We start from the raw sequence: 27302 nt of genomic DNA, 5'->3' as shown, positions 1-27302 counted from the left end.
TTTAATAATCCACCTGTAAAACAGTTAAATTCACCAAACAAACCAAAGCCACATCCTCATCATACACAATGTGCAAATTACCATCCATTGGTCCGTGGATCAACAATAATACAGCTTCAATGTGTTCTACATGTATACAATTATGTTGTAATATTTGTATTGTTTATCTCGGACCTTGTGAGACTAGTGCCAAAAATGACCATGCTGCAAAGGCTTGGGGTTATAAAGCTGTGCTCTCAGGCTCATACCCATGGGCTGGCATTCAAACTCGTAGCTATAACAGAAGCTTACTTGCCAAGTACCATGAATGGATTGCAAAACCACCAAATGAGAGAAGATTGGCCAAGGAGGAAAGCCCATGAATCATGCCAAACTTTTTGTTTATCTTTGCCAACTTGGGATTGCGCATTGCAACCTCTCTGTTCTTGGAAAGGCCAACTTCATCCCCAATTGATTCCTCTCTCTCAATCTTGTGCCTCTCCTTCATGGTCTGACGACAAACTCAACATAATCAGAATGCTTCCTTCTTGCTAATAGTTACTTTATGCACATGAGTTAATCTAAATGCTAAATGGAAGGGCTGAATCAGACAAGGAGAGAATGTGGTTACTAATAGTCTGATATATTCAATCCTTGCCTACCTTGATTGTCATAGGTTCAAAGACGAGGATGTTGGCCAAAGTTGAAACAAGAGAGAGAGTTAATGAGACGAGCTGAAGCTTTTCTTTTGAAGACGACGTTTTCCAAGGATGCAGCCAGGAGAAACCTGTTACACAAACTGCAGCACAAACCGCAACCATGCTGAAGTACACTGGAAACATTTTTGATTGCAGATTGCCAAACTGATGCCGAGGAAGATGTCTGTTTATAGAACATGATTCATAATGTTTGTCAGTCTCAGAAATGTGTCAACAAAACCCTTACAAGAACAAGTAGGTAATGATGTAACACGAGCAACTATGTTGAGGCCTAAAGATATGCTTGACATTGGATTTACAAAGGCAATTTACTAAGTCATGCTGAACTCACCCACCTTGATCATGGTGACCTAATGCCATTGACCACAACTGTTAGAATGATGCAATCCTATGTAATGCATCTCCCCAAGCTGTACATGAATACTGCCCAGTACTTCAGTGTCAATACCGTCCAGCACTCCCATGTTAGTACATGAATACTGCCCAGCACATCATGATTTTAAAAAACTCATAGTCAGGTGGGAACTGGCACTAGCTGCTAGCAATAGATGTTCCAGATGTGGCACCAATCAATAACCGTCACCAGAAAGGTAAAAACCTTTGTCTTTTCAAAAAGGAAGCTAAGATACCTTGTAAATAAAAAGCACAAACCAGATGCTTAACTTATACTTTCTTGCTGAATTTGCCTAATTGTTAGTGTTACCTGTTCTCTACTAAAACTTCTCTCTCTCTCTCTCTCTCTCTCTCTCTCTCTCTCTCTCTCTCTCTCTCCACACAATGAATGGGTATATTATATCAAATCACATGAGGAATACAAAAGTCACGGCAAGGAAACAATAGAAATTGCCATATGGCAAGGAACCAAGAACTCCCTAGAAAGAAGGCCAGCATGCTGAATGTGTCAGACATGGTGCAGCAATGGAAGTAAAGACAAGTGCTGAAATAAACTGCTAAACACAAGACAAAAGAGAGAAAACAAAAGAACACTGCAAAGGAAGAGAACTTAGAGATATGCTCGGGAAATGGAGTCCACATGCCAAACACCAAAACGATTCGTACAATAGTGAGTCACTTGCTGTGTGGACACCAGCGATAGCTCCTCTCTCCAACAAGAAGACCACCTGAAGAATGATGATAACTGAATGAGGAAAGGAGCCATTGAATAAATAGGCCCAAAATATGCCAAATATGGCAACTGGTCAGCCAGCAATAAATGCCTAAATAATCACTAAAATGACCGCTAGAAAATGCCTAAATTACCCAGTATTATCAAGCATAGCCCAAACTCACACATAGCTTACTAGACTACTAACACCCTCTCTCAGATCATGGGTGATTTGATACAATACAATGATACAAGGATAATCATATACAACAAAGAACCACCAAAGTAGAACCGTGGATAACCAAGTAGCGGGTGATCAAGCCACCACCAAGGTCCCTCGAAGAGAACCTAAGGTCAATGTCGATTGTACCAGCTCTTGAAAATAGAGAAAAGTCATAACAAATCTCTGTGTCTATCAACAATGTCTCGCAGTAGTATACAAGACTATCCTATCAAAAATGCCTCTGAACATATGTGACCATAGATTCCCCATCTTTGGCCAAGACCGCCAAAGTGTCCCCTCATGTGAGCTCAAGACCAGGAGCCAAGCCTACTCTCTATCAAATAAATAGTCAATCATAAACCTCGATGTCAATCCCAGCTCTAGGATTTGAACTTGCCAAACTTCGATCGATGCATCAGGAACGTCCCTCTTGGGAACTTGTGCATCTATATACCTGTATAGATGAGGCTCGACTGCCCCATCTCACCACCCGCTCACACTCCCTCTCTGGCACAGGAGAGTTGTAATGAATAACCACATCATCTAGACTAAAAAGCAATTGAGGAGGGGCAATCAAGCCCTTCCCGCGATTTGAAAAAGTGAATCCCTTCCGTGCCACAGACTTCGTCTTGGCCGGAGGATCGAAGTTAGAGTCTAAGGCAGAGAATGACTCAACAAAGAAGTCCACATCCCGCTTCTTCCTCTTCTTTTTCTTCTTCCGTGAGGCTGTTAAGTCCTTGCAGTCTTGCAAGTGACCCTTCTTACTATAGTGATAGCACTGGGTCTTTGACTTCTTCATGTCACACTTCTCTAAAGCTATAAAAGCCTCACTAGACCCGCCATAATAAGATGAGAGTCTGCCCTGTAAATGCAAAGATATCTCATGCTCTAGCAACATTGAGGACATGTGTAAAGCTCACAAGTGTAGAGGATGCATGTGCCCTCAAAGCATTCGCTACTCCATCAAACTCTGAGGGGAGCTTGTAGAGTACCTTATCCACGAGATGTGCCTTTGGAAGGGCAAACTACGTGTCGAAGCTAGTCCTATACCTATGTAACATGGAGCAAAAATGATTGAATGGTGTCCTTGGACTCAAATTTCATCTGTTGAAGAAATCCATAAAGGGTCACATCACACATAGGGAAAGGTGCCCTGTACAACATCTCAAGCTTCGACCATGTTTCTAGTGATTACCTACAAGAGGTAACCGCTAATAGAACTTTAGAAATGCACCAAAGCAGTGCAGAATACGCACGTGCATCATCTAAATCCCATGTAAGCACAGCTTCCTCATGGTTGTTTTCATCAAAATTGTCAGGATTCATGTAACTTATCATATAAGATAGTCAAGGCCATGTAACTTATCATTTGTAAAAGTACATGGAGGAGCCATCTAGAGAGAAGAAGAGAAGAAAGACGGTATATGGAGAGGAAATATAGCCAAACCAGCAGCAAAGACTTCACAAAATGAGAGTTCACATGCAGTGTAACCAAAAATCTGATAAAAGACGAAGACCAGCTACTACAAAATGAAGAAAAACCGATCAAAAACTTCCAAAAATAGCAAAAACGGCCTGTACAAACTATCACCCAACCACGGCTAGGAGCAGAAAACCAAAAACACAGGCTGGTGGAGCATTCAATGCAGAAAACTGGCAATTGCAGGCTGAAATCCAGGCAAAGGCTGAAAACGCAGGTTGCTAGTTTGAAAAACGCAGGCCTGATCAGAAGGGGCAAGAAAGTCAGAACACATGGTAAAGATATTTATGCAAAATATCTTTAAGTACCATGGAATGCCATGGTCAATTACCAGTGATAGAAACCCAAGAATGACTAGTTTGTTTTGGAAAGCATTGTTTGAAAATATGGGCACTACACTGAAATTTTCATCTTCTTTCCATCCACAAACTGATGGACAGTCTGAAGAAGCAAATTCGACTATTTCAGATTTATTGAAGTGTTATGTTTCGGATCATAAGACTTCTTGGGAACACTACTTGCCATTGGTTGAGTATGCATACAATAATACAGTGCACTCATCTACTGGCAAAGCACCTTTTGAGATTGTGGAAGGTGGAAAGAAATTGCCTCCCGTTTTGCAAACAAAAGATAACATCTTTGAAGCAGATCGTTATGTAAAAGATTGGAAAGAAGCATATAAAAAGGTCAAGTGTGCCCTAGAAAAGTCACAAGCTAAACAAAAAAGAGCTCCTGATAGTCATCGTCGAGGGCTCTTGTTCAAAAAGGATGATTGGGTCTTATTGCATTTTGAAAAGGCACGTTTGAGAAAACAGAAGGGCAAGGAACGTTTGTTTCCAAAGTTGAGTATGCGTTATTATAGCCCTTTTCAAGTCTCAGAGAAGATCAATGACGTAGCATATAGGCTGAAATTGCCAGAGAATTGAAAAATTCATAATGCATTCCATGTGAGCCTATTGAGGCCTTTTATTGGTGAACTGCCAGAAGATTTGTTCAAGAGGAACAGCCTGAAGTAGAGAAATTAGATGAGATTCTAATTCCTGAGCAGATCCTCGCACATAAGGATAGGAAAGTGAAAGGTAGAGTTATAAGAAGATTTTTGGTGAAGTTCAAGAACTATTCACCAATGGATACCAAATGGATGGAAAAGGCTGAATTGGCAAATTCGCCTCAGTTATTGCAACTTTACTGAGAAGCTTTCTTGCTGGAATCCACAATGACTTAGAATGCTTTTTGAAGCAATGAACATTCTCTATTGTACAGTTGAATATTGTATCTCATTGAATAATGCATAATGTATGGCTTACATTTAGCATTAACATGTGTATCATTGAATGAAATCTCAATGCTTTGGAGTTGTATTTGTTATACTTCAATTGAATGAATATGCATGTTGTGACACTAATAGTTCGCGCATAGGTACTATCGCCTTGTGTTGCATCCAAAAACATGTATATTAGAAAGGCTTCTAATAATCATAGTTGGATACAAGATATAATCCTCCATCTATGTGAGACTTGAACTTGCGATGACACAAATGGTAGTGAGGAAACTCCTACCATCGCCCCGTGTCATCTGTTAGCAAGTGATACATGCGATGACACTAATAACATGGAGAATCTTGTTATCGCCCTGTGTCATCCGTTAGCATGTGTGGCATGCAATCAAGGTTGCTTGCTTCTTTCAAGAGAGGGGTATGTCACCAGGTGGTGATACTTTTTATAGTTGCTTTTCTTATTTACTTATATAAATATTTTATTTTTACTTTCTTTTGTTGCTGTTGCTTTTTACCCCCAGAGTTCTCTTGGAATAAATGGGATCTTTGCATAGCCAGAAGAGGCAGCCATTGGGACAAATTGGACTAATGATTTGTCTAAGCCTTAAGACCATTTCCATATTGAATGGGAACTGAAGAATAGAATGCCAATGGTTTGGGACTATGTGCTTAGCCACTAGAGATAGTGCAAGACAATGAGCCTAGCCAAGATAGAAGATGCACATGTGAGAATGCTCACGGAATAAAAGTCACTGTAACTGAGCCACATTACACTTTTGATGTGGTCGCAATGATAAAAGTGGCACAGAACAACTTGAGGAATGCAAGGGTCACCATCCCTAAATTTTAGGAAGTTACTATTTTTGGACCCCAGAATCTATTCGTGTCATTGTCTTCGTTTTTACACTATGATTAATTCTCTGGGTTGTGCCAAGGTCAAATTTTGCACCGATCATGGAGAATTTTAGACCGGAAGGTTTAAACGAGAAAATTGTTACATGTATGCCACGTGGCACAAATTCCCAAAAGAGAGAGAGAGAGCATTAAAAAAAACATAATAGGCATAAGGGGCAGATGGGAGAATGAAGTTTTGAGGAGTTGAGGGCAGATTGTTGCAAGAAAACCAGCCATGGAGAGTACTTCTACGTCTCTTACTCAAGCACGGAGGTAAAGCTTGCTCCCTCTAATCACTTCTCTCTCTATTCTCAGAAGAAATGCTTTGCATGATGGATTGATTCCATTGAAGGTACAATCCTGTGTTTTTCTCTACTCATGCTGAATAAGAACAGTGAACTCTGTTCATGCTGAATCGTAAGGACAGTGAACTCTGCACATGCTGAATTGTAAGGACAGTGAACTCTGCTCATGCTGAATAAGAACAATGAACTCTGTTCATGCTGAATCAGAACAGTGAACTCTGCACATGCTGAATCGTAAGAACAGTGAACTCTGCTCATGCTGAATAAGAATAGTGAACTCTGTTCATGCTGAATCAAAACAGTGAACTCTGCACATGCTGAATCGTAAGAACAATGAATTCTGCACATGCTGGACAGTAAGAACAGTGAATTCTGCACATGCTGGACAATAAGGGATGTTCATATGGACATGTTGTACTATTCCTATGCAGCTGGGATTTACTTAGAAGAGATGAAAACCAACTGTTCACAGGTTATGTATTTTGAAACATTACCATTTTTGTACTTTTCTATCTTTTAATTGATAAAGAAATACCAAGAGGGGCACCGGTCGTCGGGGCCAATCTCGTGTTGAGCGAGGGAGAGAGGTCTCTGTTAATGTGTGTTATGTAAAGTCCAGGTGTTAATTGAGGAACTACCGCTTTATGTGAGTCATAGACCGGTTACAGATACATTCATGCAGTCCCAAGGCTTTCATAGAAGTCAAGTGGATCACTGCTTGTACACCAAGAAGGCAGCAAATGGCAACCTGATTATCTTGGTTTTGTATGTTGATGACATGCTAATTGCTGGCAAGGATACTCATGCCTTGGACTCACTGAAGCAAAGTCTTCATGGCAGCTTTGACATGAAGGATCTTGGTCATGCAAATCACATTCTTAGCATGCGAATACTTAGAGATAGATCGAAAGGTTTACTCTATCTATCTCAGCAGGACTATATCTCAAAGGTTTTGCAGTGTTTCAATATGGAGGAGGGAAAAACAATTGGGGTTCCATTGCCTCCATATGTGAAACTCAGTGCAAAGGACAACTTTACATCTGATGATGAGAAGGCTGAAATGGCCAAGTTACCATATGCTTTAGCTGTTGGCAGTTTGATGTATGCTATGGTTGCTACACGTCCTGACATTGCCTTTGCAGTGGGAGTGGTTAGCAGATACATGGAAACCCCTGGCAAGAAGCATTGGGATGTAGTGAAAGGTATTATGAGATACCTCAAAGGCACAAAGGAGTTGTGCATCTGCTTTGGAAAGCAGAAAGCATCTGTTGTTGGCTTTACGAATGCAGACTATACTAGTCATGTGGACTGTAGGAAGTCCACTTCTCGATATGTATTTACTTTCATAGAAGAAGCAATCTCTTGGATCTCCAGGCTACAAAAGTGTGTTGCATTATCTACTACAGAGACAGAGTATGTGGCTGCCACTAAGGCATGCAAGGAGGCTTTATGGCTTTCACGTCTAGTGGGAAAGCTTGGCATCACAGAGTTACCTATTCTCCATTGTGATAGTCAAAGTGCTATCATGCTAGTACGGAATCCTGTCTTTCATGCAAAGACAAAGCATATACAAGTGAAGTACCACTTCATTAGAGATGTACTTGACAGCAAGAGCATTGAGCTTGTCAAAGTGCATATAGATGATAACCCTGCGGGCCTTCTCACAAAGGGTCTTCCAAAAGAGTGGTTTGCACATTGTCGACAGATTATGGGAGTTGGATAGATATATGTATTTCATCTTTGTACATACCTAGACTTAATTGATTCTTTTCTCCTCTTCAGGCACATTGCCTTTAGGTGGGAGGTTGTTGGGAATAAAGGCCCTCGTGCCATTTAATGTGCTTGGGTGTGAACACACCCTTAGCATTTGTACTTACACATATATATCTATCTAAAAACCTAAAGGTACACACTCGTCATTGTACCTAAAAACGTGCTCTCTCTACTCTGCTCTATCTCACTCTCTCTCTCTCACTACACGTAAAGACTAATTGTCTCGATCTCCATGCCTAATCCATCACTATATCAACAAGGCAACCTCCATATGTCAAACACCAGCAAATGCAGCAGTGAAAAGCTAGATCTGATGCAGACAGCAGTGAGAAGAGAGAAAGACTAAAAACGCATACAGAACAGCCTACAAGAAGCAAACGCAGGGTTGTGATGATGTGGCAAGCTATACGGCAGCATGTCTGCACAGGAATAGTAGTCGCCTAGCTGGAATCAGCTCCAAACTGCGTGAAGAAGGCTGAAAATTAGGCATCAACTGATGGAGACAGCAATGGACAACTTCACTGAGATGTCCTCCGCGAACGGGGTGTGGGCAGCAAGCTGAAACACCTAAAATCTGCAAAAACGAGATTGAGGGCTGAATGAAGGACAACATACCTATTTATAGAAAGTTTGGGCCCTCCCAAAAGGGTTTGTGCATGTGGGACACAGAAACTCTCTAAGATCATGTTTCTTTTAAATAAACAAGATTTCTTTATTAATTAAACATGTTTTGGGACTATTTAAGTAAAGCTTATGCATTTTTAGCTCAACATCTCCTCTTAGACCTAACACGGTGCCACAAGAATAGAGGCTAGCCAAGCCATTTCTTTGGTTATCTTTTATCCCAAGGCGTCCCACCCCAAAGCAGCCCAGAGCACTGGACAAAAGGGTATTAGACCTAACACGGTGCCACAAGAACAGAGGCTAGCCAAACCATTTCTTTGATTATCTTTTACCCCAAGGCGTCCCACCCCAAAGCAGCCAGAGTATTGGACAAAAGGGTATGCGTCGGTTGCCCAGTGACCTCCTAAGACTACAAAAGCGATGATTATCTTACCAAGGGAGCACAAGTGATCACCCCACAGAGGACAGGGCATCGGACAAAGGATGCATGTTGGCTGCTCCCAATGGCCTACCAAGCCCTACAAAGGCGGATGAAACCAACTATGAACTTTTTTTTTTAAAGGTATGATAGATTAAACATTAAGTGAGGGTTTCAAATTAATTTTCGTCCTATTGAGTATTCATGCCCCAAATGGGAGAGTAATAAGGGATAGTCAAACCCAAGACCTTCACAAGACAAGCATACTATCCCTACCATTATTGGGTGTCGGTGACGAAGAAAATGACTAAGGTGTAAGTATAGCAAATATGTTAAGCAAGCAAGTTGGGAAAGACTAGCTTGGAGACTGTCATATGCAATGCCACGAATATGATGGATCCTAGACTCCAAATGACCGAAAAGGGATAAATGCGCACAAATACATGTTTACATGAACAGAATGCCAATACATGGGATAATGCAAAGGGAGATATAAGATATCATGCTCATGCAATATGCTATGCAACGATGCCACTTATACAGTGTCCTCGCAAGGGAATTGTTCACTTGTCCAAGTGCCCTTTTACAATCATGTCATCCTGATAGTGCGGATGAAGTTACAAGCGTCCATAATACAATACAAAAGAATAAATGAATATAATATCTAAAGAAAACTGTAAGCATCATCATTGTTACTATCAAGAGTAGAAGCCGCCTCCGCCCCCTCTCAAACTAGAAGGAAAAGCAAGAGGAAAGCACCCTCTTCCCATCAATTGAAGTAGGGGAGGGTGCACCCAGGCCGATCCTAGGTAGCAGATACTGAAAAACCGGCCAATTGACCGCTTTGGTCAAGATATCTGTAAAATTATCTAATGATGGCACAAACTCTAGGCGAATAGTGTCTAGCTCAACCTGCTCTCTAGAAAAGTAGAAGTGGACTTCCACATGCTGTGTCCATGGTGTAATGATCGGATTGCCCGCAAGGGCAATGGCACTCTCGATGTCGCAGTAGACAACCGTGGGAGAGTCACATGGAAAGTGAAGCGCCGCTAGTAAACTCCTCAGATAAATAGCCTCAATGGTGCCATCGAAGAGAACTCAGTACTTAACCTCGGCCGTGGAAGCCATCACCATCTCCTCCTGCTTATGGCTGGACCAAGAAATGGGAGCCATACCCAAGGTAAAGCGGTAGCCGCTATGAAAACGCCGGCTGTTAAGATCTTGTACCCAATCAGAATCAGTGTACACCTGCAAACATAAACCAAAATATGGAGGCAAACTCTGGAGTCAACCGATCCACACTCAAGAGAGATTGGGGGGAATACCCAAGCTGCAATGATCCCGAAAATATGTAGAGTAGGTGGAACACCACCTGACTGAGAGAAGGATGAGGTCCTAAAGGATATGCCTATGTTTCCATAACCCCCCAATGTGATTTGCGGTGCAACATGAGGTGTCTGAAATGGAAATGTAAATGGTGTGAATGAAAGTGAAGTAACAGTGGAAGAATGTGGTGGGATGGGTGAGTTTTGAAAATGTGGTATGTGAGGTACAAATGCATTTTGTTCATTTTTAACATTTAATGATTGGAAATAAAAGTGTGAAGATGATGATACACCATGCAATGAAGAAAAAGGAACACCGAATTCATTCTGATTTTGTGAAGTGGACTGAAAAGAATGAAAAGTAAAAGAAGAGATACCTAGCTTTTTCTTATAATCCCTACAATGTGTGTTAATATACAAGAATTGGTCCTCAAGAGGATCTTTTCCATAGTCAACAAACTAGACTCTTTCTTCCACATGATCTCTACTAGAATATTGCAAAGCAAAAGAGATAAAGAAAAATGAACAAAAGACCAATCTAAAGTACCTTGCACTGGAGTGAACGGAAGAGGATGAAAAAAAGGAACATACTTCGGGTCTTGTTCTCCAAGAGAAGGGCCCATCCCTGATGGAGGTCTCGATGGCCCAGCAACATCATCAGATTTACGTGCAACATCTGAAGAGAGCAATTCATACATACCTTCATTTAGAAGCTTTTCTTAAAGGGCAATCCTTCGATCGAGCTCCTCAATCTTCTTGCATCTATAAGCTATGATTAGTTTGTATTCTTCAGAGGTCAGCTTGCCCAACTTTTCTTCCATGTAATCAAAAGTGTCTTCCACCATGTTGGAACTTTGTGGAGCAAGCCGATCGGCTCACTCTCGCTCGATTCTTGGTATAGTTGGTTCTGGAGACTGAATCGGTGGTCGTGTTCAAAGTCATTTAAACCTATTGTTATTATTGCTTCTTGTGTAGAGCTTTCAAATCAAAAGCCTAAGTTTCTCAGAGAAAACTAGGCTTTGATACCATGTGAAAAAATACCCTAACAAAGAAACAGAAACAAAAACCATACGACAAAGCACAGATTGATAAAAGAACACAGTTAGGGTTAGGGTAACTCAGAGACAATGAACACAATGAATGAATGAAGTGATATGACTACTGAAAATACAATGCTCATACAGCAAACACACTATGCAATGAATGAATACTGAACCTCAAACTCCTGTATCTTAAGGATCAGGGTAGGGGTAATAAACTAGAGAGTGTATCGTACTTTGAATGGATCCCAAATCGTAGCAAGGCAACCTCCGTATGTCGAATACCAACAAACACAACAGTGAGAAGCTAGATCTGATACAAACAGCAGTGAAGAGAGAAAAAGACTAAAAATGCATGCAAGACAGCCTGAAGAAGAGAGAGAGACTAAAAATGCAAGCAGGACAGCCTGCAAAAAGCAAACGCAAGGCTGTGATGACGTGGCAGGCTGTACGGCAGCAAGTCTGAATATAGGAACAACAATCGCCTGGCTGGAATTAACTCCAAACTACGTGAAGAGGACTGAAAATCAGGTGCCAACTAATGGAGATAGCAATGGACAGCTTCGGTTGAGATGTCCTTTGCGAATGGGATGTTGGCAGCAAGCTGAAACACCTAAAATCTGCAAAACGAGATTGAGAGCTGAATGGAGGGCAGCATATCTATTTATAGAAAGTTTGGGCTCTCCCAAAAGGGTTTGTACATGTGGGACACATAAACTCTCTAGGGTCGTGTTTCTTTTAAATAACAAGGTTTCTTCATTAAATAAACATATTTTGGGGCTGTTTAAGTAAAGCTAATGCATTTTTAGCTCAACAACCCAGTAATTTCAAGCATAGCCTAGAGTCACACATGAGCTAACTACACTACTAACAAAATGAGGTCTCTCTACCAATGTAGAAGACCCTTGAGAGCCTAGTGATATGTCCATGGACACCAGAGGCCAAGACAAAAATGAATGCATTTCAAGTAACCCAGTTGAGCCAATAACCCCAAATTTTGAAAAGGTGAAACAATATCTTTATATGTGGTTGCGCCAAAGTGGGATGTTTTACCTTAGTAAAGGCTCAGTTAGTGTGAGAGTGCGCAACGGAAGAAGGAACTCGAACACAGAGAAAGGAAGAGACAATCTGCAAGAGAAGAAGAAAAAAAGCCTTCACTGAACAAGAAACAAATGCTGAATACAAAAGGAGGACTAATCAATCCCTACATGCAACTCACAACGTCAATGACGGCACCAGATTAGACTAATAATGATGGCAACACCAAAGACGGAAGAAGATGACGGAGTCGAAGTGTGCACTTGCCAAGGAAGGAGAGAAGATGATAATCTAATTGACTGCCAAGTGGAAAATGGCTATAAATAACCAAAAATCCCAAAAACATGCCAACTTGATATTTGGGGCCAAAAATATATCTGACCAGCATTTAATGCTGGTAAAAATGTAAAAAATGCTCAAAAAATCCCAAAGGGGGTAGATAATGTCTGGAGGTGAGGCAAGCTGAAGAATGCGGAAATTGCCCTCGGAAATGCATATAAAATCCCAATTGGAGGAGAAAATGCACCGAAATGCAATAAATTGAGTGCTCTAGAATAAGCTACCTCCTCCGTCAAAACAAGTGATAGACAAGTCAAAGCTCCTAAAGTCCTCATTTGACTCAAACTGAGGTTCACAAGCAGGAGATGACAAGGCATGGCAAACATGACTGCTAATAATCCCTCTCAGATCCTGGATGTGGCGGAAGGCCAAGGAAGAAACGGATCTTGGGATGGCAACAGGAATGCTAATGTCAATGAAGTCCGTTGATGAAGATTGCCGATGAAGAAGCTCCTCGCGATCCTGGGAACACCCCTTCTAAAACACTAGGGGATAGGAAATCCATAGCCACATCATTGAGATCGTCCCCCTCTGAAAGGGATGGGGGGTATGAGGGAACCACCGAAGGAAAGGGTGGGGAATGAAAAGGAACCTGTGGAAAAGAGGGTGCACAAGCGGGAACGAGCTGGCTCGAAAAACCCTGCATAAGAGAAGTGGAATGGAGCATATAAAGCCCGCTCTCCTACCAATCTATTGCGATAGCAACCCTTGTAGATGAATCCTCAAGACAAATGGCCTGCTCGATGAAGACAACCCGGGTACCAAGCCTAGTAAGGCCAAAAACTGAGAGGAGTGGAAAGTGCAAGTCTAGAATATAAAGAGCTTGTGAAAGGAAGCTCGACGCACAGTCGAGAAATAAAGGCAAAGTGCCAATACCACAAATAGATACCAAAACAGTGTCACCAACAATGACTAAACCCTCAAAAGGACGTAGATCCTGCAACAAATCACCTCGGGGAGTCATATGACTAGAAGCTCCACTATCAACCAACCAAGGCCTCTCAGAAGATAGATGAGGTAACCATTGAAGAAGGCTCCTCCAAGTCAGCAATATGAAGAAACACTAACTCATGGGTACCCACTGGAGTAGAGGTAGAAGGTTTAGATGTTTTAGCTCCATCCTTTGCTCCCGGACAAAGGTGAGGGTACTCCTGTTAGAGTTCATAGCCTGTTTTTAGGCAGCAGCACAGCTGGTCCAGCAGTCGGACCAGCTGCACAGTCGGACTGTGCAGTCGGACTGCCACGTGGCAGTCCGACTGCCTGCAGCCACTTTTATCAGGCTGCGCCCCAGTTTTGAGCCCCGTTCTAGGTGATTTTTCGCCTATTTATTGCTGACGTTTCCAGCAGTCTGGCCACTATTCTCTGTCGCAGATTACAGACCGGTGCCGTGCAGATTTCTGTCTCTGTTCACAGATTTCAGACAGCAGACAGTGCAGACTGCAGCAGACTTCGAGGTGGACAGCAGGTCGCATCGTCGAGGTGGAGACACGCAGTCCAGCGCACTGCGCCCGTGTATATCTTTGTATTCAGCATTCTTTATACAGCAGATCTTCAGTGTACACTGTCTCTTTCTCTCCCTTCTCTCTCTGCGTTCTCTCTCTCTCAGTCCTACGCTTCCGCACCGCTGCACTCTGACATGGTATCAGAGCAGTGTTTGAGGGCTGACTGAGCGCAGAATCAACCTGAAGAGGAGTTTCCATCGCGACACAAATTTGCGTTTTTTGCGTTTAAGGGCAGACAGGAGGGCTGCGCCTTGGAACAAGGCTGAAACGAGTGTGGGCGCACAGGAAAGGAGTACAGGTGGTGGATTTGCTGCTGTTTACTGCTGTTTGACACGGAGAAAGTTTGAGTTTTCAACCTAAAAGTGCAGGTTTTGCTTTTTCATCGCCTTCGGCGGGTGAAGAAGCTACAGGACGCGGAAGAGCCTTAGCAGGCTGAGTTTACTCAGTCAGAGGGGGCTGCTTTTGCGTTTGAGAAGGCATTGCAGGTAAAGATGTCTACAGAGATGGACTTGGAGTTCCAGGCGATTATGGACCGGAAGGTGCCTGTCCTACCGGCTCTTCCTACAAATCAGAAGCTCGACGGCGACAACTACCGCATTTGGCGCGTTATGATGTTGGCCATTCTGGAGTCCTACGATTTGGCGGAGTTGGTACAGGAAGATATTGACCGGCCTTCGGTAAGAGATGAGTCCAAACTCTCTTCCGATGCTCGTGCGGAGTTGGCCAGGGCCCAGTCTCATTGGGACAAACTGAATGCCAGGATTCGATCCTTTCTCTTTCTATCATGCACTACAGCCGTGATCGCTCACATCGAGCACTTGACGGTGGCTCATGAGATATGGCTGGAGCTTGATCAAATGTACAATCGGATGACCCTGATGAAGAGGGTTTCTTTGGAGGTACAGATGCGGACCTTGTCCGTCAATAAGTCTTCTTCGCTAAGGGAACACATTAACAAGCTAAGACAGCTACAGATGCAGGTTCAGAATGCGGGGAAGCCGATCTCCTCCGAAGACATGGCGATCACACTATTGTCCCAGTTGCCGCCACGATTCGGTACATTTTACTCTACCCTTATTGCTTCGGGGCGAGAGTCTACTCTTCGGTGGGAGGAGTTGGTTCCTATGGTCTTGGACCAAGAGGAACAGTTAAAGGGACAGAATGCTTCCAAGACGGAGGCGTTGACAGGTCAAGCCTCTCAGAAGAAGGGGAAGGACCAAAAGAAGAAGAAGGGGGATAACAAGTCCAAGAAGGACAAGGAGAAGGACAAGGACAAAGACTCCACATGCCATATTTGTGGAAAGACTGGCCATTGAAAGAAGGATTGCCCTGACAAAGACTCGAAGGACACCAAGAAGAAGGAAACCAAGGATTCTGGAGCAGTGGCTGCACCCTCATCAGCTGCATTTCTACATTTAGTTGTCATTGAGGACGCTTCACTGAATGCTTCTGATGCTGCGATGGCGGCTCCCCAATCTCGAGAATGGATTATTGATAGTGGTGCCTCACGGCACATGACTCCTTCATCAGATGGTGTCGCCCAGCTGCGACCTTCGCGTAGGCAGGTTCTCATTGGAGACAGCTCTTCAGTTTCTATTGCAGGTCGGGGTAAGATGCAGCTTATTCCGGATGGACGAGGTGGCACCCATACCTCAGAGGTTTTGCATGTACCAGGATTGGGGTACCATCTCCTTTCAGTCCATAAGATTTGCTCCCTTGGTCTTCTGGTGGAGTTTGACAGTTCTACAGTGCGAGTCCTTGATCATGAATCGAGGAAGATTCTATCATCTGGATATGAGGAGAACGGCATTTACAAACTGAAGTCTTCCACTGCCCTCTCCACTCTTCTTCTTACCTCACAGTCACAGTCTGAATTATGGCATGCTAGGTTTGGTCACCTAAACTATGACTATCTTCGGAAGGCGTCACGGGGACAGCTTGTTCGAGGGTTGCCGGATATAGTGGTGAGCCAGCAGCCATGTGTCTCCTGCATAAGGGGGAAGCAGCATAGGGATGCCATTCCCCACACCGCTTCGCGGCGGTCTACTTCACCGATGGAGTTAGTATCTACGGATCTATGTGGCCCTATGAGGAATGAGTCCCTGCGTGGGAGCTCGTACTTTATGCTGATCGTGGATGACTATAGCAAGATGACATGGGCCTACTTTTTGGCACTAAAATCAGAAGCTTTCTCGCACTTCAAGGATTGGCTTCTCTTTGAGGAGAACCGATCAGGCCGGAAGTTGAAGACCTTGCGATCCGACAAGGGAGGTGAATTTGTGTCTAATGAATTTGCTCGGTTTTGTGCAGATAGAGGAATTCACCAGGAGTTTGCCAATACCAATACTCCTCAAGAAAATGGTATTCTAGAACGGAAGAACCGCAGTGTGATCGAGATGGCGCGCACCATGATGGAGCACCGACAGACCCCTCAGGTTCTGTGGGCCGAGGCTGTGGCTACTGCAGTCCACATTCTTAATCGATCCCCTACTTCGGCCGTGGAAGGAATGACTCCATTTGAGGCTTATTTTGGGACGACGCCAGATGTTTCTTACTTTCGGGTCTTTGGGTGTGATACCTATGTTTACATTCCCAAGGCTCACCGTGACAAATTTGAAGCGGCTTCCCGAAAACAGGTATTTGTTGGCTACAGCTCCCAGTCCCAAGGCTACCGACTGTATGATCCCGTCAAGCGGGATGTATATACTAGCCGTGATGTGCGGTTTGTGGAGGTTCCGGCTTCTTCAACGGGTGAGGAGCATCCCGTTCTTGGAGATCCAGGGGAGAGTTTGGCTCCTTCTACAGTTCCACTGGAGCCTGTGCCGTTTGATTATGATTTTGTTTCTGACACACAGTCTACTGTTCCACCGGCTCCTTCTGAGGAGTTACCACCGGTGGACATTCCAGAGTCTTCTACTGCTGGAGAACGACGAGGGGAGGTTCGGCCTCCTCCTCGCTGGGCCCGTGACACACTCCGTGATTCAGGGATCGAGGGGGTTCCTGAGGAGTGGGGACCGCAGGATGGTCCGCGGCGGTCACGGAGGCACCAGGCGCATTCTTCGGAGCTTGTGTGCTCCAATTATTGTTTGATGTCCCGAGTTATGCAGGATCGAGAGCCCACCTCCGTGAAGGAGGCTTTACAGTCCGCCCCATGGAAGAAAGCTATGGAAGCTGAGTTGGAAGCTATTGAGAGGAATGGCACTTGGTCACTTGTGCCACGCCCCCCGAAGAAGAAGGTGATTGGAGTCAACTGGGTCTTCAAGACCAAATATCTCAGTGATGGTACTTTGGATAAGCACAAGGCTCGCCTTGTTGCTAAGGGTTTTGCCCAGCGCCCAGGGATTGACTGTCATGACACCTTTGCCCCTACAGCTCGTATGGCAACCATTAGAGCTGTTCTTGCTTTGGCTGGCCATAGGAGATGGCCTGTTTACCAGCTGGATGTGAAGTCGGCCTTCCTGAATGGTGATTTGAAGGAGGAGATCTACGTTGAGCAGCCTCCTGGCTTTGGTTCTTCGGATGGGAAAGTCTACAGGTTAAAGAAGGCCCTGTATGGCCTCAAGCAGGCCCCGCGAGCGTGGAACGAGAAGATTGATTCGTTCCTCCAGACTCAGTTGGGATATCGGCGGTCCAAGGCCGATCCACAGCTGTATGTTCACACTTCCGAGGATGGTTGTGTGCTGTTTGTATTATATGTTGATGATTTGATTGTCACAGGTGATGATGCACAGCAAGTCCAGGAGACAAAGTCAGCTTTACATCGGACGTTCGAGATGACGGATTTGGGGCTACTCCATTTCTTTTTAGGACATGAGATTTTTCAGTCTCAAAGGGGGATCTTTCTCTCCCAACAGAGATATGTACAGGAGCTCTTGGTGTCTTTTGAGATGGAAGATTGTCGGGCCCTCTCTACTCCTATGGATCCGAACTGGAAGGCCACTTCCCACTCAGCTTCTCCTTTGGCGGATGCTTCCCGCTATCGACAGTTGATAGGGTCTTTGATTTGGCTTCTCAACACTAGGGTTGATCTATGTTTTGCTGTTGGGCTCTTGGCAGGGTTCATGAGTGAACCTAAGACGGTGCATTGGCAGGCTGCTCAGAGGATACTTCGGTATCTGAGGGGGACGTCTGATTTGGGGATTCATTACCCCGCAGGGACAGATGGGTCAGATCTTGTACTTGCAGGTTGGAGCGACTCGGATTGGGCCGGTGACGTGGACCACAGGCGGTCTACAACAGGTTACTGCTTTACTTTGGGTGCAGGTGTTATTTCATGGAGTAGCAAGAAGCAGCCCACGGTAGCCCTTTCGTCTACTGAGGCGGAGTATCGGGCCGCGTCTTCCACCACATGTGAGGTTGTGTGGCTTCGGAGACTGTTGGAGGAGCTTGGGTGCCCCCAGACTCGTCCTACATTGCTGCGATGTGACAATGAGAGTTGCATTGCCTTGGCGAGAAACCCTGTTTTTCATGCCCGGACGAAGCACATTGAGATCCAGTACCACTTCATCCGAGAAAAGCTTCTGGATGAGACCATCACTGTGGAGTATTGCAAGACGGAGGATAATCTTGCGGATTTGTTTACGAAGGCGCTTCCTCAGGCTCTACTTCGGCAACATTCCAGATCCCTCAAGCTTCTACCCTGTCCAGGCTCTGAGAGGGGGTGTTAGAGTTCATAGCCTGTTTTTAGGCAACAGCACAGCTGGTCCAGCAGTCGGACCAGCTGCACAGTCGGACTGTGCAGTCGGACTGCCACGTGGCAGTCCGACTGCCTGCAGCCACTTTTATCAGGCTGCGCCCCAGTTTTGAGCCCCGTTCTAGGTGATTTTTCCCCTATTTATTGCTGACGTTTCCAGCAGTCTGGCCACTATTCTCTGTCACAGATTACAGACCGGTGCCGTGCAGATTTCTGTCTCTGTTCACAGATTTCAGACAGCAGACAGTGCAGACTGCAGCAGACTTCGAGGTGGACAGCAGGTCGCATCGTCGAGGTGGAGACACGCAGTCCAGCGCACTGCGCCCGTGTATATCTTTGTATTCATCATTCTTTATACAGCAGATCTTCAGTGTACACTGTCTCTTTCTCTCCCTTCTCTCTCTGCGTTCTCTCTCTCTCAGTCCTACGCTTCCGCACCGCTGCACTCTGACAACTCCTTCCAACATTTCTTATCTGATGTATTCCCTTCCCACAATATGGACATTTAGGCTTCTCCGAGTGGGAGTTAAAACCTGAAGAACTCTCCAATCTTTTAGCTTGTGACTTCCCTTTCTTCTGCATCCCCCCTCTTGAACTCGCAACAAAAGCTTTGGTGGAGGTGGATCCACTAGCTACCTCTTTGGCAAGCTCGTCATGCTTCAAAACAAGCAGGGCAAGCTCCTCCCATAGAAGCTTCTTACGGGTCCTCGATGTAAGAAGACTGATGTAGACGACATCAAACCGAAAAGATAGCAGCTGAGTCAAAAGAATCATAGCCATGGCCCATATCCTCTGAAGAAATCAGCCTACCAAGGGACGCAAGCTCATCCCTCATGTCCTCGAACCTGTTGATATGATCCTTCATGGAAGAAGAATCATCAACATTGAGCATTCGTAATTTCTTCTCGAGAGTAGTCCAAAGAAAAGATTAAGCTCTTGAGTTGAGCCGATCCCATAAGGCCGCACGATCTATCGATCTTCCAACAATGGGATCCTCCATTGGACAGGGAATAGGATTGGTAATAAACTCCCAAAGATCGAAGGTATCAAGGATACACTCCACCTTACATAACCAAAGTGAGCAATTGGAACCATCAAGCCGATCTTCTTTGGGCAAAGAAGGGAGTACGGGCACTCGTATAGAGAATGCCATGAAAGGCATACGAAGGCCAGCAGAACGAGCCTTCTGTAAAACATGGAGAGTGGCAATGTCCAATCACTTGTATCTCTTTCGTCCGATGCTCGATTTCAGATCCAAAAAATCCTGCCTGACTGACTTGGCATCCCAAACGGCCAAGAAGTCCTCTCTCTCCAATCTAACCGTCAAAAAAATTACTGAAAATCCGCAACCACCGCAACAGCCGAAGTTTTGCATTTCCGTCTTGCTTGGTCTCTAAAAGGAGGAGAGGGATTTCGTACAAACAAGCTAGGTGACCTCCGATCGTTACATGAACTAGCACAAAAATCTATTCGTCTCTCAAAGGAAGGAACAAAGACCTCATCCTTTTGAGTCAGCAAAGAACTAGTGATAAGACATCTTCGTATATATCTACAAACACCCACAAAAAGTTATGTCAGCTTCGACACAAGAGGAATCCACTACAGGATACAGAGAGCTCAATGTAGAAGGCTCGCCTGAGAGAGAAAATACTGTTGATTGCTCACGAAGGATACAGAAGCGCCAAAATGTTGATGTGAATGCTATCGCTTGCTCCTGAAACGTTGCATTAGATCGCAAAAGGTAGTCGCCTACTACTAAGAGCTTGCATTTTCAGCAAACGCAGATGTGGATGGCCTCACAACCTGTGTGTCGCTCTCAGATACCATACTCTAATACCATGTAAGTGTGCAACGGAACAAGGAACGCGAAAATAGAGAAAGAGAGAGACAATCTGCAAGAGAAGAAGAAAAGAAAAATGCATTCAACAAGGAACAAATGCTGAATACACGAGGACTGATCAGCCCCTACATGCAATCCACAATGTCAATGAGGACACTAGATTAGATTGATGATGACAATAGCACCGAAAACGGAGAAAGATGACAAAGTCGAAGTGTGCACTTGCCAAGGAAGGAGGGAAGATGATAATCTAACTGAATGCCAAGTGGCAAATGGCTATCAATAGCCAAAAACCCCAAAATTTAGCCGATCTGAAATTTGGGGCCATATATATGTCCGACCAACATTTAATGTTGGTAACAACACCAAAAATGCTCAAAATCCGAAAAGGATGGACAATGTCCAAAGGTAAGGCAAGCTAAAGAATGCAAAAACTTACCTCGAAAATGCACATAAAATCCCAACTGGAGCAGAAAATGCACTGAAATGCAATAGACTAAGTGCTCTAGAATGAGCTACCTCCTCTGTCAAAACAAGTGATAGACAAGTCAGAGCTCCTAAAGTCCTTATTTGACCTGAACTAAGGTTCACAAGTAGAAGATGACAAGGCATGATAAACATGACTACTAACAGTTAGAGGAGCAATGTAACACCCCTAATTACAACTCTCCAAATATTAGATAGGAGAGCCTAGACTTTCCTCGCTCAAGAGCATGAAATAAATCTATGATAAGAGGATTTCACGATGGTAGTGCAAAAAGATGTCATTCAAGATTTGGCACTTTGAAAGAGCTTGGCAAAGAGAAGTCCACCAATCAACACTCTCCAAAGGATAACCTTAAATTTGAACGGAGTCTTGTTTAGCCAACCTTCCATCACAATCATTTTCCACCGATCCTTAGATTTACGCAAGCCCCAAATAGCAATGGCTTTGGTAACCGGCTACTAATGATCTTTGATCATGAGAATATACACCTAATTATTCGAAGCCTTTTCAAGACTGAGCCCGCCTGCAAGATATCAATCCTGCCAAGATCAATCAAAATCAAGGGCAAAAAAGAGCCACCTATTATGTAATACCATCAAAATCTCATTCCATAAGTCAAGGAATCTTAAAAAGCCTCAAAGCCTCCTGGCTGTGTAAAAAAACATCAACACATTGCAGCTCACAAGAGAGACATCAACAACAGAAGATAAGCCCAAACGCGCCATGCAATTAGATTTTGGTCAACTCTTGTGTTTCCCATCCCAAGAGAGTAGCTTTGCCACAGCCAACAATTCCTTCTAGAAAAAGTTAGTAGCCAAGCAATCCTTTGTTGCATGCTAGCGTGCCTTCTAAAGAACTAGCTTCCATGAGCATACCAAATGAGTCATTAAAAAAAAAGATAGATGTCGAGAAAAGGACATCAGTGTTAAGGATCTGCCACCACATGCCTTGAATGCTGGTATTACTATGCACTGGTCCTCGATCTTCCAAGGAAAAACAAACGATAAGACCCAAGGGTGACATCAGTGCACATAGAGCAAAGAGGTGACCAACAAAGAGCTACCATATAAGTCCCAAATCTAGAATAGCCCCACCACCTACGCTTTTTGGGATGCAAATATGGCTTCGAGAAATCCAAGAAATACCTACATGCAAGGAGTCCTTTTTCCATAATATGAAATGGATGTGTTGGGTAAGATCATTCAAGGCAATGGTAGTCCATGGTAAAAGTGGTAAAAAATAAGTAAGCATGGATAGCATAATAGTATGTGTCACTTTGAGATGAACATTAAATGGCCAAGCCTAAGATTTACAATAAATAAACTTAGCCTCTGCTCTATATAAAATCCATTCGAGCAAGTGTTTTGGCTGAGCATCAACACACCAAGCATATCCTAGATACCTAGTGACATTGCCACGGAGTATCACTACACCTTGCCAAACCAAGGACTACACATTTGATTCAATGCAACTGATAAGGGAGAATTTCATAGCATTAATATGAAGGCCTGGAGCCCAAAGAGAGACACCAAGAATAAGGTTTTCTATTGCAAGAAAATCTATCTTGTTACATCAACGAGCTTTTGTTTCATTCTTTAGAGAACCACAATAAAGAAAAGAATATCACTAGCAAGAAATCTTCATGCAACATCATAGAAACAATCTCCCACGGCTTTAACTTCAACAAAATCTATCATTTTCTTCATATTCTTCATAGAATTCATCAACCAACAAAGAGAACACAAAAGAAAAACCACTTTGAATGGAAAAATATCACATATGATTCATCTTCATTGTCTTCATAGTTTTCTATCACAATCTCTTATAGATAGATACATTGCCTAGTATAGAATTGGCTATCTCAGACTCTCTCTTTCTCTCTCATTCAATAGTACATTATCTCCTCACTACAATACTCTATAATCACTCATAATAATCCTTCTTTGGTCATGAATGCCCCTTCCAAAAGATGTCTGATATAAAAGGTCACCAAAGCCACTACAGAGACTCTTTATAGCTCATCACTGTCACTTCACTCTAGTCTTCTCTTGAGTCTTCAGCAGCTGCCTCTTCCACTTCCTTGAGCTCTTTTGAACTTACATTTACTTTTCTCCAGGGCTAGAAAATTTTCCCAAAGTCACACATACATTCCACAAAACACTTACAGAAGCATACAGAACAAAACAAAACAAAAACAGAGCAGAAACAGAAGCTCTACAAAAACTCAACAGAGGGTTACTGAAGATCAACATAAGGCATCAGAATCTCATAACTTATACTAAAACCATTCCAAACTATCAAAAACCATTCAATGAGCTTTCAAAAGACCTCAACTTCCATCAATCATCAATCCATGCTTCATACAGAAGAAAATCAGAACAAAACTGAAGTTAAACAGAAGGTATCAATACCTCACAAAACCTATCAGAACATCACATAGCCTTGTATCTCTACTGAGAATCATCATGAGCTTCCAAAACATAATCAATCTTATTCAAAGCACTTTCAAACACTTTCAAAATAATCAATCATCACTCAAAATCCATCAAAAATCAACCATTCAAGCCTAAAAAACAACAAAAATCAACCAAAAAATCTAGTCATTTTAGCATTCAACAAGGCCAAAAGCATACCCAAAAAGATTTCAAACATCTAATGCCTTGCGAAAATTATCTCTTTTTTATTTCAAGATCATAAAAGTATCATAAACAAATGACTGGCCAACAAAATGATGACCAAAAGAAAGTGATAAACCAAACAACTGTCCAATGACCACCAAATAGAATAGCATGGTGAGGACTAGCTAGATTGCCAGGCAAAAAACAAAGGACTCAAAGGATAGTTTCTGTCTAACCGACCGCACAAGGGGAAAGGGCTTAGTGACACCACCATTCAACAAAACTCATGAAGAAGCATCAATACTGACAATGTATATCAAATGAGACATTAGCAAGTCAAAATCCATATTTCGCATGAGCTCTACAATAAAAGATCAATCCAAGTAGTCAAAGGCCTATTCCAAATCCAACTAAGCTAGCACCACCTCCTAATTGAAGTGCTTTGCATAGTTAATACCCATCTACACGTTCAAGACGTTATGCAAAATATTTATGCCTTTGATGAATCCATATTGATGGGGATGCACAATACCAAGGAGATATCTCCACATTTGTGCTCACCTTCAAGAAAATTTTTACATGGATCCCATCAAAGAGATTGGTCTCCAATGTTTCAACATTGATGGAGAGGATACTTTCGAAATCAATTTGATGACTCCTTCCTTCCATGACCCAAGTATAATCCCTATCTCCCAAACCTTTGATGTATGGCTCAAGGGTTTCACCGAGCAAGTAATAGAAGCCTTAAAGAATTCATTAGTAAGGCCATCCCAACCAAGACTTTTATCCACGGGAAAATGTAACAAGACATCCATAACCTCATTCTCACAAATATCAACCTCCAAGGCAACATGAATGTCAAGTGGAACCACATCCTTGATCAAGGCAAAAAAAACCGAATGTGCATGGAAAATCTCCTCAAAAGGAGTTTGCCTAGAATGAGGAAGTTTTAAAAAACAACTTCTACGCATATACACAATGATTTGTGGATCTTTAACTATTCAACCCTCTACATGCTGAAGCCTTACCATGTTCTCTCGAGCAAGAGATGCATGTAAATCCCAAAAGAATTTATCTAGTTAGCAAGAAGTGTCTTGCAAATTCTTAGTCAATTTTTTTACTTTAGCCTATTAATAAGATCTCAACTGAAATTGTTGAATAAGATCAACCAAGCTCACAGCCTATGGAAGTTAAAAGGCATCGTTTTAAGATTCAAGCAGTGGGGAACAAATCAAAGCCATTAATTCTTTTGCAGCCTACAAATGTTGCTTGCAAAAGGAGACATGATGAATGCCACATTGTCAGGCAACCCTCTGTACATTATAGATCAGTTGCTCAAAAGAGTGACTGCCTTAGATTGGAAGTCAAGCAAGAATCTGTCAAGCAACTGCCCCATGTAGCCATCAAAAACTCATTGCTTCAAGTAAGATGAATTGAAGTGTAAAGGGAGCCTATCCGAAAAAGTGCAAAGGGAGTAATGGACTGTGCAAAAATCTCAAACTAGAGAATAAGCGAAACCCGTGGCAATCCACAAATTTCCTTACTTTACCATGACTCTTATGCTCAAGAGCTCATAATACATTCCATTTATTGTCAAGCAAACTACACCACATATCATGTTACTTTCTACGAGAGCAAATTCCAAACACATTCCAAGTGGCAATCTTCATATACACATACAAGAGAAAGATCAAGATCAAGGCTAATTTTACCTCGATTTAACTTTTTTTGCTTAATTCTCAAGGGTTCCCTCATCAAGGAAATTTGCCAACACTACAAATGAATTTAGACCCTAAAGTTCAGATTTAGATATGAAGGGATTATTCCCCATCTTTGGAGTGGATCGTGGATAATGACAATCCCAAGGGGTAATCACCCTCCCTCTTGTATCAAAAGCAAGTCGAGCAAGTGGATCCCCTAAACAATCGGTAAATACTTTCATAGCGGCAACTTTTTGAGGGGCAAAAGAAACCGTTTCATTAGCAGCACACACGCAAGACAACTTATCTTTCCACCGCATATAGATACGTAAAGAGTCCTATGAAGTGCAAGGTGTAGTGCCTACCATGTCAATATCAACATTTTTGTCTCGTATGGATTTATACATTTACTTAATAGGAAAAATCATGGGCACTTCTACACCTATCTGGATGAAAGAGACAAATGGAGAGCTTAAAATTGTGCAATTTACTTCTCTTGGTAAATATTTTACAATGCGAAATGCTCTTCGTGAGCTGTATACATGTGCAATGTATAAGGTGCAAGCAACATTGTTTATACAATGCCTTGGATCCCCTTTTCTAATCCTAACACATCAATTTATGGCTTCTTGCCTAATACAGTGACTTTTAAGTCACTATGAGTTCATCTACAAAACCACACTCATTCTTTGGCTCAGTTACTAGGCACAGTGCCATATGTTCTGGAGTTGGATTTCTCTACAAGAAAAGAATCAAGGTTCGCATATTGTGAGACATGGACAATCAAATCCTTAATTATTTTGATGTGGATAAAAATGTTATTAATGGTTACGATGGTGACCAGCGTATGATAGCAATGGGAGGAAGAAGTTTTAAAAAGCCCATGACCTCCTAATATTGCTTTAACTTTTGGTATGCATCAAAAATTTTGCAAAAGGAACAATTTCTTATTTTCATGGGATTCATTCCCAAGCTCACTAGGGAAAGGGGACATTTCAAAAAAAATGTGCACTTTTGGCTGCCCAAACTCTAAGTGGGAAAGCCCTCTAGGGAAACTATCAAGCCTTCTACTTTAGTAAAAGATGTGGTTCCACTCGTGCAATTCCGGTGGATTCTTTGGTTTCTTCTACCGGATGCAATGGCATTTATCTCTTCCTGATTACCTGTACGTTTAAATGGATAGTCATTCATCTCTACTGCACATGAGCAATGCCTCTGCTTCAATACTAAAATCAGCAGCCAAGTTAGTCTCATCGTCTCCATGGGTTTTACTTCCGACACATGACTCACCAAAATCACATCATTCTCAAAGATGTCTTAAATGATCCTACTCGTGAATCTATACTCCAGCGAGGCCATTCTGATGGCTGCATCAAGTAGCTTGTAGCACAAGTAATGAGAGCTGCCTGGCGGGTCGCTGAGCAGTCGACCAATTTCGTGTTTGGCACCCTGTTCAGAGGATTGTACACTTTTCTCTGGTATATATGGTTAAATTTTCAGTCACACAATAATAGAATACAGAAAATGCGTGCGCGTAAGTTACACAGAACATGTTGAGACACCACACACAGAGAGAGGGGGAGAGAGAGAGGGAGGGACTACTTGAACATGATGATTCCGCCTATGAAGGTGACCCATAAGGAAGCACCCCAAGCTGTTGCGAAACTGAGGAGATAAGCAAGGCGAAGGGCTACTTCAGAAGCAACGAAAGAGCTCGGATCTCCATGATTGCCAGGGCTGCTGCTGGTGTTGCTGATGGGAGCAATCAGAAGCCCCAGTGCCAGGAAAGACACCGAAACCACGAAGCGAGTGATCCACATCTTCCCTCTCGCCAAGTCTCTCCTTTCTTCCTACCTGAACTTTTTAACAACAAAGCACATGGAGTGTTGTGTGCATAAACGAGATTGTCTTCTTGGAGGGTGCA

The 27302-nt window shown here is 43.0% G+C and overlaps 1 protein-coding gene across 1 annotated transcript; it reads right to left on the bottom strand.

Moving 5' to 3' along the window:
• LOC148027701 (uncharacterized) lies at window positions 1-27302 on the bottom strand. The gene is made up of 3 exons (XM_087689403.1): window positions 26981-27302; window positions 642-861; window positions 1-490 (listed from the first exon to the last, which is right to left on the bottom strand). Exons 1-3 carry the CDS (start codon window positions 27196-27198, stop codon window positions 275-277), a joined length of 654 nt encoding a protein of 217 aa, XP_087545529.1. The 5' UTR covers window positions 27199-27302; the 3' UTR covers window positions 1-274.

This window comes from Lygodium microphyllum, chromosome 12 (assembly GCF_053477565.2).
Source record: "Lygodium microphyllum isolate KBCC chromosome 12, Lygodium_microphyllum_v1.1.10, whole genome shotgun sequence".
NCBI lineage: Eukaryota > Viridiplantae > Streptophyta > Polypodiopsida > Schizaeales > Lygodiaceae > Lygodium > Lygodium microphyllum.
The sequence above is the reverse complement of the archived record's forward strand: the minus strand, read 5'-3'. Positions and strand labels throughout refer to the sequence as shown.